General features: G+C 48.6%; 2 protein-coding genes across 3 annotated transcripts in view; one reads left to right on the top strand and one right to left on the bottom strand.

Moving 5' to 3' along the window:
- LOC144152949 (uncharacterized) overlaps positions 1–5,113 on the bottom strand; it is a 40,896-nt gene extending 35,783 nt beyond the window's left edge. For both annotated transcript variants that reach the window (XR_013319254.1, XM_077684537.1), the window contains exons 1-6: positions 5,002–5,113; positions 4,677–4,748; positions 3,812–3,916; positions 2,278–2,508; positions 1,425–1,859; positions 601–683 (exon numbers count right to left, since the gene is read on the bottom strand). Coding sequence is in view for 1 of the 2 variants with exons in the window: in XM_077684537.1 (XP_077540663.1) it covers positions 601–683; positions 1,425–1,859; positions 2,278–2,508; positions 3,812–3,916; positions 4,677–4,748; positions 5,002–5,086 (1,011 nt within the window). In the remaining variant the exon portion in view is untranslated. The remainder of the gene's footprint in view (positions 1–600; positions 684–1,424; positions 1,860–2,277; positions 2,509–3,811; positions 3,917–4,676; positions 4,749–5,001) is intronic.
- A 429-nt stretch (positions 5,114–5,542) lies between these two features.
- Positions 5,543–13,244, top strand: part of LOC144153573 (uncharacterized) — an 83,799-nt gene continuing 76,097 nt past the window's right edge. The window contains exons 1-4 of the mRNA XM_077685193.1: positions 5,543–5,677; positions 5,983–6,122; positions 11,049–11,133; positions 12,679–12,863. Coding sequence (XP_077541319.1) covers positions 5,984–6,122; positions 11,049–11,133; positions 12,679–12,863 — 409 coding nt within the window. The 5' untranslated portion in view covers positions 5,543–5,677; position 5,983. The remainder of the gene's footprint in view (positions 5,678–5,982; positions 6,123–11,048; positions 11,134–12,678; positions 12,864–13,244) is intronic.

The following is a 13,244-nucleotide window of genomic DNA, read 5'->3' on the forward strand; positions in this document are numbered from 1 at the left end:
TCTGAATAGTCCGTGGTAAGTGTTGCAGGGCTCCTTTAACAGAAAGCCCGGCCCTTTCTTTTTCTTTTGTTTCGAACAGTGCGCACAAACTTCAGTTCGCATTTTCGCACAGCGCCAGAAGCGGACAAAAGAATGTATCACGAAACTTGCGCTAAATGGACATACAGACAGACGAAGGAAGGTGGACGACGGTTTTCCTTCGTCTGTCTGTATGTCCATTTCGCGCAAGTTTCGCGATACATAATGGACCAACTAGCCCAACAGCACATTATACAAAAGAATGTATGCGCTACTAACATGGCATGAACTGTCTGGTGCAAGAGCAAGTTAATTTGTCTATCAGTCATGCATCACTGCCTAAGCACAATCCACCATCACTTTTGAAATTCCCGCGAGGCTTCCACAACTAAATATCCCCTAGGATGGCAAAAAAAAAAAAAAAAAAAGAAGATAACTGCTCTAATAAATGCAAGGAAGATGGGGAGGCACGAACCCACATAGCGAGCATGGAGAGGTGAAGATTCTCACCAAAGCCTCCCTCTGCATTTTTGTTTTAACCAGTGCGACTGTTGACCAAGGTAGTTAGGAGCAGCCACTCACTTTGCAGGTGAGTGACCGTGTGCACGGCTTGCCACTGTCCCCGATAAGGACACCACAGTGCTTGTTCGGGTCGTACTCACGATCTGGAAGGCAAAGCAGTGCCCGGTCAGCTTGCCACAGCCCACCACGGCGGACAACAGCCGAGCCCGCAAGAAGGACCTGCCCAGCTGAGCCTAAAAAGTGCGCTTTTGTGCTTAGTCATGCTGCCTCGACATTCATGAACACAAGACTTGCATATGGCACCTTCAAATGCCTCATGTTCTGGTGCTTGGCAAACAATTCAGAACTGTAGAACTGGAAGAAGCACATAAGTCAGGAACCACGGTGGCAGTGCACTCCATTAAGACGTTACGGTATTGTTTCGATATGTGGAGCAACAACAGACAGGGCTTTTTAAGCTCTTGACCAACGTAGCAGCTAGTTGAAATCCCGAACGTGGTTTCTCTCATTCACGTTTTTAAAAGATCCACATTTCGCAATAACCTGCAACCATCAGACAACGCACCAGGCATTCCTCACAGTCCATGCATCTCAGCCACAGCTTCTGGGCAGCTTTCACAATGAGGCAAGCATCAGCTCCAACACCAAGTACATCACGAAGGGCACCCACAGCACACACAACGTGCCCACAGCTCCCACCCCTCCGAAACCGACACGCTGCACTTCCGCAACCCCAAACACAGGCGTACCGCTAACACAAACGCACCACACCACACCTGGAAACGACGCCGCGGTTTTTTTCACAAATCGAAACGGCGTCACAGCCCCACCCTCGGGGATCACGCAGCCAAGGGTGCAACAGAGAGGGAGACGGCCGCCCGCACCTTTACAAGGCAGCAGCTTCCTCTCGCGCTGTGCCTTCTTCCCGTGGGAAGACCCCGCAGAAACGGCGGTCGCTGCCGAAGCACTGCCGGCCACTTTCCTCACGGGGGCAGCCGTCGCCGTGCTGTGGGGCTGCGCCGTGACGGCTGGCACGGGCATGGCCGCCGTCACTGGCCCGACGTTGGCCCCCGTCGCGTCAGCCGATGTCACGTGGTTGGTTGGCTGCCCTGGGCCCGGCCCGGACAACAGCCCCAGGCCTCGGGGGGTCAGGGGCGGCGGCTGCTGCGGCGAGGGCAGCTCCTTTTCGCGACCGTGAGCGCTGTTCTGCGCGGCATTGCCGTCGAGCGGCCGGGGCAGCGGCATCCGCTCAACGCGGACCACGGGCGCCATGGTGTGGTTGTTGCGCTTCAACCGCTCCAGCGCACTGCCGTGACGACCTGCACAGGAGCCGTGCGGAACGATCGAGGGAACAGCAGAGGCCATGGCGGCAGCCACCGATACAAGGCAAGAGCGGTAGGGCAGGGGATTACAGGCAAACGCTATGGCCAGCACTTTAAAATGAAGTCATGACGAGGTGAACAGAGAAAAATCTATCGCTACAACTGGAAAGTTGGGAACAGGGAGAGCAGAACCGCAAAAGCTGCCTTCATGGAACCCCACTCCACTTACACTGTCAACTGTTGGACAATTTGGGCACATGTCCAAAGCAAGACTGCCTTTTTGACAACAGATAAGCAGGGTAAACAAAATATTAGAAATAAAAGGGGGGGAAGGGCCCCTATAACCTCATCTTTCAACTGCTGCAGGTGGTATCGGAGATGGCACCACTGGACAGAGTCGGCCAAAGCGCTGTACCTGAGAGCGATGAGCCAGCGGGAGCCTTGGCTGTCGACGACGGCCGCCCTGGCCCGCCCGAGTGCCGGGGAGGTGCCGATGAGGATGAGGACGAGGACGAAGACGAGGACGAAGATGACGACGAGGAGCTGTGCCCCAACGACTTGCTTCCCCCGCCCGCTGGCTGGAGCACCGAAGGGTCGGCAGTGCGGTCGCCCCGACCAAAAGCGGCCACGCCGCCGTGCCGCTGCTCTGAAGGGGGGCCACACAAGCACGAGGGCGCCAGTCAGACACTCTCAGAGCACTACGACAACAACAACAACAACGGAAGCAATGGGTGCACGGCGCCGTTTTATCCGAATTCGAGAGCTGCCTGTGCTGCTGGTTTCGCCCAAGCATGCTGGAAATAATGAATACGACTCGCTCTTCTGACGGGTGATTTGGAATGACGGAAATGTGTGCTACAAAACAGAGGTGCACAAGTGGATTAACGCTCACACTTATACGCTGCAAGGCTTTTTGTCCTCAAAGGAAATTAACTTTGAGCGAATGCAAAACGGCCACGCAGAGCTCTTGAATGTGACTGCTTGCGAGTATTCGGTGACCACTGTCAGCCTGCATTCCTCGGCACGACAAGGCTATAGGACCCTCAATTTCTACGAGCACACCTCAGCGCATTTATGGTGAACGGAAACAAATTTTCCCGCACTCCATTAGCAACAAATCATAGTGGGCTTTGAAATGCACCCAAGATATAATTTTCGATTCTCACGAACGCAAATTTTTGGGTGAAATAGGGTGGGGGAAAAAACATGCCCCGATCAGTTCACTAACCAGTTAGCGCGCACGACAATTAATACCAATAGGAAAAAGCCTGCACACCTTCCCTGGTGAAGTAAGCTCAATTCAATGTGTCGAGAACTCTTCATAAAGCATTCTCTGTTAGCGCATGTGCAGCTGCCACTCAAAAGCATGCCATTCCTTTTTGGTGCAGATAAATTGCAACCAACATGACGGCAGTTGACGCAAAACAGCTTGCACCGTCTTAAATGTTAAATGCCATGATAAATATAAAAAAAAAGAAAAATAAAAAGGAAGATCTTGCAATTGAGCAGTTCTGACGTTAGCATGATTTGGAAGACAACAAGGACGCTGGTACAAATCAAACAAACAAGATTCATTTTAGCCATGAAATGGAAATAAATTTGACGAAGCATGGTGAATTCCTGCCCCCTGTTGGCTGCGCAGCTGGAGACAGTTGTTCGACAAGATTGAGTGCATGCATTATCCTTACAAGTCATAATTTATGCATGCAGATGCTGTTAATGCATGTCAGGAGGTCGTAAAAAATACAAGCTGAATAGCTCACACGACGCACCGTACTTGCACAAAACAACTGTACATTACAAAGTTTTCAACTTGACATTAGACCTGACCACACAAAAAACATTCTTTCTACACACACACGCATACTGAAAAAAAGACAGGTGTGTCTTTTGTCATCACTTTTTTTTTTTTTTTTTTCACACGGGAAGAAAAGAAGTGGAAGACGTACCCAAGTGATTTCGTAGAGCTTGAGGTTTTGTGACTTGGTTACAAATTTCGCACACAACTAAATAGAACTCATCCCACGCCGGGCAAAATCCGAAAAGTTCCATATCTGAAACAAAACGCACCGTAGACGCCCATTTTTTTTTTTTTCTTCGCCATCGCACATCTACACTTCTCTCAAGGCAACAGTGGCAAAGTTTCTCAATCAAAACACAAATCACACAAAATGCGCAGTGGTTTTAGAACGCACGGGGAATGAGTGAGAAATCAGCAAACGCTCGTGATTTCGGTTGCGCGGCGTGCAGTCGTCGGTGCGGCGCAAGCTATTCGCGAGCTGCTACCACGCGCGAAAACATCGAACATAATCCGTGGAACCAGTGTCGGCGAGCCACCACAAACCAGAAATTCGCGAAAACAAGCCGGAGCAACGGAGGCGCCTCCGTTATCCGCAACCCTCCCCAAATTTTCGCTTCCTGAACAGCGGCTCGAAGCGGAGCAGGCGCTCGCGCTCTCTGAAGGTCACAGTTTGTCGGAGGACCCGGCCGAATTGGGCTGAAGTCGGCACAGACAACGGCATTTTTCGCAACGTGCATCGGGTTCGAATCGTTCAGCGCGAGGCGATACGATCGTAAAAGGAAAGGAGTTACGGGGGAGGGCTTGTTTTCAACCGCAAACCACGAGCACCCCCCCACCTCCATACGCACCAAAACACGAGCGTTTGCTTGGCATGCAGCGTTCGATTGGCGACTGCACACAGTCAGACGCGTCGAGGAGCAAAAGGACAGTTTGGCACTCTAAATGCACATGCCACGATCACGTTGGAGAAAGAGTCGGACAGCAGCAAGAATACGTGGACGAGATTTTCTTACCCTCTTTCCGTAGTTTCATGGCATCGCTCTCTTTTTTTGCTGGCTCGCTCTCTGTTTCGGACTCTTCGTCGCCTGAAAAGCGAGGCATCCCCTTAGAGCACGTCGTGTGGCGCGACGCTAGAAACCGCTATCGAAGGCAAGGATGCAACACGCTAAAATAAGAAGTACGTATGTAACTGTGTCAGCGGTGCTTGTTATTATTCGTTTAGTCTTAGCTTGTGTCAGGGAGCCGTTCTGACGCAGTCCGGAGTCGAACATGGCTCGTAATTTCCCGCTGGGAACGCGGACGGAGAAAGCGGGAGTGAGAACGACCAGTTCTACTCACTTTCTGAAGTCCTGAGGCCCATAGATTCGGCCCAAGAATTCCAAGACTGGCCTTCGCTCACCGACACATTATTCGGAGCCGCCATTTTGAACAGATCTGGTATTTCTTTTTTCTTTTTCTCGCCTGATTGATGAAAACGTAGTACAATGACGTCACAGTTCACTTACGATAGGTGGTCATGTGGTGCTGCCTTTCGGTAGAGAACGCAACCAAATGTGCTATAACGGTGCTATCTCGCTCTATGTATCTCGCCAAGAGTTTTTCGGGTATTTTTCTCATAGATTTTTTCGCACGCAACTGTGCAACATGCGATTTTGAGTGTATAAATTTAAGACAACATTATATCTCTGCAAAAATTTATAGGTATATAGGCAAACTCAGTTGACTAATCTTTGATCAAACCAGTTTCGGTTCCACGTTTCTGAACTCTAAAGACGCATTTTTAAACATTTTTTTTGTTTGTAAGTATACACACACTAAAAATTTGTATTAGTTTCACCAAGTTAAAGTACTCTAGTCACCGTGTTCAAAGCTAAACCGAGAAAGTGGCGTCCTCTACATACAGGACATTTGAAACTGTGAGGCGCGACCATTTGCGATTTATGCGTTTTTGAGCTCCATGCAATGTTGTGTTGGTTTAAACCGTATTGCGTGCCTATGCGCCGCTGTGGTTCAGGTCAGTTGTTAATTATTTCCGTATCGTTTAATTAGCGATTTTGTTTCCTTCTCGCGTTCATTAGAGTTCACTGTTGTGTTGTTTTTGGCTGCGGAAGAATGCCTGTCGATTGTTTAGTCGGGCAGTGGAACCGTTGTCATGGTGTTGACCCTGTTCAACGCTGCTCTATGACAGTTCGCTAATTATGGCGCGGCGGAGAAAATGTTTCGGAGTAATTTCCGATTCACCGTGGTAATTTTCGGGCGGTGCATTGGGTAATACTGTGGAGATGTAACTTTCGGTTAACTTGATTTTGTGCTGAACAGCATGATTCCGGGAAACGAGAGCGAGTTCCCGTCGTCGACGCAAGCCCATTGGAATCCGAAATCTTCAACGGGCCAGGAAGATGTGATTACGCTCACGAAAACGCAGTTGCAGAAGCTTCTGAGGGCTCTCGAAGCACAAGGTATGTGGAACGACGCTTTTTGTTTATATCCTCCGCACCTGCGTGTTCTCATTTCCTTCGCTTTGTTTTATTTTCATCGAGTGACTTTACATCGGGAATAAATATTTCTTCAGAGGGGATTGGGCGAGGGTACTAAACGCGAACCGGAAGAGCTGATGGCAGAGAGTTAATTAAGCAGCCTCCTCGTGAGTGCTGCAGTTGCACCGCGCGCGCGCAGTGCATTGGAATGTCAAAATGCCAGTCTGCTTGACGCATGGAAAGATAGCAAAAAGTTGTGAAATGCATTCACTCACTGTTCGTCGCAACAAGTGTAGCTTAATTGGACGTGGGTTCCAAACTTCGGTTTATTCTGACGGGATTTTTTTTTGTAGAATTATGTGGTTTCGTATTTTTAATTGAATTTGTGGTATAATTAACTGGCCATGTTAAGGAACCTTGCGCCAGCTGACAAAATCGCTAATACGCGGGGTGTTGCGAAATCCAGAAGGCGTTATAAAGGGAAAATGCGTTAGATTTAAACCTTAGCAGTAGTGGCACCGAGCTTTTCTTAGTGCCTTTTGGCAAAGAGGATGTAGAAACCACCACCACCACCACCACCACCACCACAACAGCAAAAAAATTGCTTCGGCATGCTGTGAAGGCGAACGCATTACGGCTTCCCCGGGCAATACTTAACAAAGGCACTTTTAATGCGACATCAGGTTTACATCTCTCTCTCTCTCTCTCTTTTTTTTTGCTTTTGTTTCTTCCTCTTTTGACATGAACTACTTCAACAGGCAGACTGCCACAGCTCTCCCTCAATCAGTGTTCTCGGGGGCTGACATGCTCATGTTCTACTGACGTGCGGTTGGTTTCGCCTTTTATGCGACATGGCATCAGCAAAGCATTCACTTGGCTAACTGTTGTTTCTCCACCGGCAGCGATCCGAGTTATGAACACAGTGGTAAGGCACTCAGCACCTGCTCTGGAGACCTGGGCTAACTTCCCATATGAACCCAAATGTGTTCGTTATCTATGCTTAACAGTGGCAGCCGTCGTGTGTAGCGGACAACCACAACAATGCCTATTTTTCAAACACTGGGGCACTTGAAGCATTTGCTTGAAATTCCGTTGTAACTGTAACGCGGTGTACAACAGAGAGCTGAACTTTAAGGGCGCTTCCAGTGGCTGTGCAGCTGTTTCTGTGTGCTTGATGTTACACCAGTGCTGCACCAGTGCTGCACCAGTGCTGTGAAGCACGACGTCAGGGAGCAATGCACATTTACTTGCATTTCTTTGGGCTCCCTGTTAGTACAACGAACTCGGCCACCATTGGAAATCGACGGCTTCGTATGTCGTCGCGTGATGCCTTAAGCGGCGGGGGTTTGTGGTTGGTTCGCCAGGGACTTTAGGTGTTGCATGCATACCAGCACTTCTCACTATTGTCGTCACATAGCTCGTACCTAAAACCTACAGCCAAGGCTCGCACAATCCATGGTCATGGGGTCGCACAAATACTGACAGATATTTTGTGGTGGATGTCTGTTGTAGCCTCAGCAGAGCGGAAGCAGCCAGGTTCTGAGGTGGCTTTGTAAACCGAAGTGATGTCATAATTCAGAGTGGCGTAGGCGGAAAGGATCAGGTGGCGTCGTAAGCTGTAGCGACGTTGTAACCAGATGTTCTGCCAGTAGTGCCGTCAAACCCAAAGGAAAGCTGTAGCCGGAAGGGATTTCGCTTCTGTTTTTTGCTTTATGTTTTTGTGTGCTTTCTTAAAGGAGCCATGAAGAGAAAATGCAAGTTGGTTTTATTCGAAAGATTTCGTGTTTTATAGTGCCCCCAGCGCTTGTCCGGATACAAACGGTGCTTTATTCACTGAGAAATTAAACAATTTAGGTTAAAATTTCGATTTTCCCGCTCAATCGTGCGTTTTCGTGGTCCCAAGTGACATCACGGGAACCGACCGCTCTGCAGCCTAGAGTACCTTCATTCACGCATCCGCCGTACAGGGTAGAGACACGTAACGCTGGCGCCGCCATGTTCGGTTGCTCGCTCGCCGCCGAAGCAAGTCATTGTGTCAAAACCGCGCTAAAATTATCGCCGCAACGCGGTTTACTGAAGAAGTTTGAATCATATTGTCTGTTTCGCGTTGCTAGGTCTCGTGGGAAACGAAAAGAATAACGCGTTGAGCCCGTTGGCCCAATTGCGGCGGCACGGGACCGTTCAAAGGTTGTCTCCACCCTGTAGCGGTGTTGGTTTGTTCGCACGTTTCTTTACGTTCCGTAACCTAGATGGCGCCACCATACCGTGGCAAGCGTTTGGTTTGTTTTTGCCCGCATTTAAACCTGGCTTATTTTTGTTCTGGGAGAAAATATTCGTTCCCTGAAACAGTGCTCGCTCGACAAATGGTTGCTTGCGTCAATCGGCCAGTGTCGTCTGAGACAACCCCAAGCCCCATAGTGCTGTGCAGCTAAACCAAAGCATGCTGTGCGCAGTACGAACAGCAGAACGCATCAGTACTTCTATGTTTACATGTGCTTTCGTAACTTCCACTGTTTGTCCCATCATTCCTATTGCTTTGTAAAGAATGTGCCCTAAATTTAAGCGCAAATCGCTCGTTCGTCTAGTTTGTAAGCTCTACCTAATTTGCGTCTGCTTCTGCCAGCCTCCGCCAATCGCAGAGCTTAGCCCATGTGACATCACAGGTTCTGTTGCGGGAAATGAGCTGGTGGGTCGCATGACCATTCCCGTTTTTCCTAATTATGTAGCTTATTTGAGCGAAGTTTACGTTAAAAGTGGTGTCAGTATGATTCTAACGAGACAATCTTTTGAATGAACCAAACTTGTGTTTTCTCTTCATGGCTCCTTTAACTTCACACTGTTTGTCCCACCATTATTACTGCTTTAAAAATAATGTGCCCTAAATTTCAGCGCAAATAGCTCATTCAGCAAGCTTATAAGCTCTACCTAATTTGCATTTGCTTTTGCCAGCCTCCGCCAATCGCAGAGCTGGCTGGTATGACATCATAGGTTCTGTTGCGGGAAATGAGCTAGTGGGTCGCATGGCCATTCCCTTTTTTCGTAATTATGTAGCTGATTTGAGCGAAGTTTGCGTTAAAAGTGGTGTCAGTATGATTCTAAAGAGGCAATCTTTCGAATGAACCAAACTTGTGTTTTATCTTCATGGCTCCTTTAAGGATAGAGGGAGCAGTGACTGAACGTCAGAGTAGGCAGAGCCAACGAGGCGATTGGTCAGCGTTGCAGGTCCATACGTCTTGCCAGACTCTTACAGTTTCAGTTTTCATGTGGCTCTCCAGCAGTCTCATAAGTGCTTGCTTTTTAGTTACGGTTAGGGACATTCCGGAGAAGTAGGCGGTTTTTTACAGCAAAGCTGTGTTCAGTCGTGCCCAGCGTTTGCACACTAAAAACGCTTAGCGGCAAAGCCAACTTTCTCACAAATGCCTGGTAACAGAAAAAAATAGGTAAGTATTTTGTGCCTACTAAGTTTTTCGTGCCTGCCCTAAGAGCAGCGCTAGTATTAAACGAAGAGTGTAAAACTTAGGTACATCAGTTTCTTTTTAGTTTTTTTGGTAAGATGTCACCACCCCATTACAAAGGGGATACCACTATCAATTATTGTCATCATCATCATCATCATCATCATCATCGCCCTAGAGGCTCGAGCAGGTTGCCAGAGAATAAAGGGCTTTGTGGGGAAGTTAGACCCGAGTGTGGTTTGTAGAAAGAAGAAAAACCGTTGGGCACAGTAGTTTGGAATGCACTTGTGTCCGTCCAAATTTTCCTGAGGGAAATATTTGTAGGCAGTACAGAGAAAGTAAACTTCAAGGCTGTAGAGGAGGCTAAACGAAGGCCGGAATGCTGGTGGAGGAAATGCAGAGGGTGGGGGGGGGGGGGGAGAGGTAGAACTACCACCTGTAACAGACAGAATTCAATGTGAGCCTGCCGCTAATAGCAGCGCTAAATTTCAAAGAGACGGACAACATAGATGCCTTCGCTGCTTCGGGGAAATGACACGCGTCATCCCCCGACACAAAGGGGATACTATAAATCAGTTTCTGTAGCACTTAATCTAGTGAACATAGCTGCGAAAAAAATCATACCACTTAGCAGTGTAGAAAAATCCATTGTTTAAGTTCAGTTCCAAGTTTCATTATGCCGAGTTTCGTTTACTGGTCCTAATTATAATTAGTTTGCCGTGTAGTTGTGAATAACTGGGAATTCTTGTGTGCTGTCAATGCGTGGGCTTGTATGGGAGGAGCATGGTTGCAGAAAACTGATGTAGCTTGAGTTGTACCGGAGCTGTCTCAGAACAAATTGTCTCTGTTTGTGACACACTTGTCTCTGTGGTCCTTCTTCACCCCTTGTGTAATTTTTTGCGCTTTACTCGTCAGCAGTACGATACCAACTTGCCTAGAAGACCGCATTACCAATCACTTAAATTATACGGGGTTGGGCTGCTGCAGTGACTATACGAAAGTGGAAAGTTTTATCTCGACCCTCATCATGGATCATTGCCAGTCATGGTTTTATTGCGAATAATGTGAAGCCCCTTTTTCTACGCCATTCCAGCTGTATCCAATGCCACCATGAAATGGACAGTCCTGTGTACGTCTGCTAGGATGTAACTAGTTTTTCCAGGCTTCACTGAGCTGATTAACTAACAAGAAGTGCACTGAAGTGCAAATGAGTAATAATAATGACAATAAAAATTGAAATAAGAAAAATAATAAATAATAAAAGGAAGTAAGCAAGATCGGAGTGGCGTCATAACTTCTAACAGCTCCACTGCGCAACATTGTGCACATCACTGTTTACTTCTTTTTCTTTTTTTGCAAATGTAGTTTCTGGCAGTATGGGCATGTGATTTTACGCGGAGTTATATTTTGGGGATAATTTCTCCGAGTGACCGCTTGCGACTTCTTTTCTCAGAGACTTCGGAGACCGCGCCCACCGCTGCTGCTGTGCCAACTATCACTGCTGCACTGAACAAACTGCCCATCTCGGGGGATGACTGGTGAGCCGACGCTTTTCCTCACTTCTTATAAAGGCTGTTTGGAAGTCTGGCTTGACACGTGGGCCTACTTGGAAGCGCGTGGGTGCTCTCTCCTTGCGGCCACGTGAGCCCCCACATGTGCCTGAATTAGTGATTATCTACCCCCTTCCCTTCTGGCACATGAAACTGTGATGGGGCCTTTTGCAAGTGCACTTCTCTTTGAGGAGAGTAAATGGCTGGTTTTCTTGTCACAGCAGGACCTTTGTCACCCGAGGGTGTGACCTTCTGTTTCTGTTTCGTCTCCCCTCACGTGTTGTAAAGTCATTGACAAAGTGAGGGGGCAGGGAGGAGAAGGGGTGTAACAAGGTTGGGGGGGGGGGGGGGTTATAAAAGCTGCTCTGCATCTTGTCACTTTCTTAGACGTATATATACATTAATGTGTCCTACAAAGGGAGCTGGAGCTGGCTTTGTAAATGCTTCGGCTGTTCAAAGAAAGAATGCATTGCAATTGAGTGAACTTGACAGTGCAAAATTTAATGCAGCGACAAAGCAGTGATGGCTTAAGTTCACGCGTAATCATTCCAAGGACCGTGCACACCATTGTGGAGAACTCTTTAGAAACCCAAGCACTGGAATAGTTTTCAGGGGAACTACATCAGGTTTTTCGCGGTTACGATGGTCAAATAACTTGGCACGAAAGGGTTACAATTTTTTTTCATGGTGCTCGTATAAGGTGTTTGGTTTTTGGACAAGAAGGAAATTATTCGTCCAGGTTAGGTGAAAAATTTGACTCTGAAGACACTTGAGTCAGGTCCCTGTTCTGCTCTCTTTCTAGGGCGACAGTGCTGGAAATTCTACAGTTTAGCCACGAGTGAAAATTGTGCCTTGCTTCGAAGAAATTTTTTTACTATTTTGAGCATTTAAGTGTTGGTATCGCTTTGCGGGCTATAAAATATTTTGGTGTGCGTCGTATGTGGTGCCCTTTGACCATTATTTTGGCAGTCGGACATTTGTGCCAAGGTACAAGCTGTACTTGGCACGAGCTGTACTTGGGTACTAGTTAATAACGGCAGTAGGCCATGTTGTGTATCACTCTGCAGAAGTGACGGACCCGTAATGTAAACGCGCATGCGCATTTTGAAAGGACGCTGCGCTTGATACGTGACATCGTCTGATTTTTCTCGCCTTCTTTGTTTGTTGTTGCTGCAGTAATTTGTCAACCCGCCGCGGTGGCTCAGTGGCTAAGGCGTTGTGCTGCTGAGCACGTCGTCGCGGGTTCGATTCCCGGCCGCCGGGGCCGCTTTTCTGGTGGAGGCAAAAAGCAAGAACGCCTGCGCGCATGAGATTTCGGCGCACATTAAAGATCCCCAGGTTGTCAAAGTTAATCCGGAGCCCTCCGCGTCGGCGCATTAAACCCTACAATCAATCAATCAATCCAGTAATTTATCGGCACAGGCTGCAGTGATGATGAAACGCGCAGGGGCAACTTCCGTTGTCGTTCGTGAGTTGTGCCCGAGTGTAGTGGGGCGTACATGAGGTGGACTTGTGGCCGTGTGACGCACGCAGCCTTCCCAGCTGGGTGCGACGCAACAGCACGGTGGCCGTGCGTGACGCCCAGCAGTCGAGCGAGTCGTCCCTGACGGGCTTCCCCCGGCGGCTGTCCAACTCCCACCCGGACCTCGGAACAGGCCCCCCGAGCCGCCCCTTCTCCAAGCTGGCCCAGAAGCAGCTGCAGTGGGAGAGGGAAAGAGGTGAGCGAGGGCTCTGTCAGGGGCCGTTTTGGGCCAGCTGTTATGGAAGGAACCACGGACTTTTCCAGTGACGCTGCAGGTCTCTCTTGTATGCCTGCTCAGAGCAGTTTTCAGCAGCTCCGCATTTTATTTGTTTTGGGCTCCCCAGGAAGTCCTCAGAGCTGCCCGGGACGGGCAAATAAGTGAGACCATGTATATGGTTAGGATCCCAGGGTCTCGCGCCACTGCCAGCAGCAGCAGCAGCTTGTGATCAGTGTATGGAAACATTTATAAAAAGAATTGTGGTTGATACCTCTTTCATAGGAATTGGTAAAACACGAAAGTGAAAGGGGCCTTCACGGGAGCAGTTGAAAGTTAAAGGAACCTCCTCCATGTGCGAAG

This window comes from Haemaphysalis longicornis, unplaced genomic scaffold (genome assembly GCF_048455015.1).
Source record: "Haemaphysalis longicornis isolate Haplotype H1 unplaced genomic scaffold, Haemaphysalis longicornis Haplotype H1 scaffold_9, whole genome shotgun sequence".
NCBI lineage: Eukaryota > Metazoa > Arthropoda > Arachnida > Ixodida > Ixodidae > Haemaphysalis > Haemaphysalis longicornis.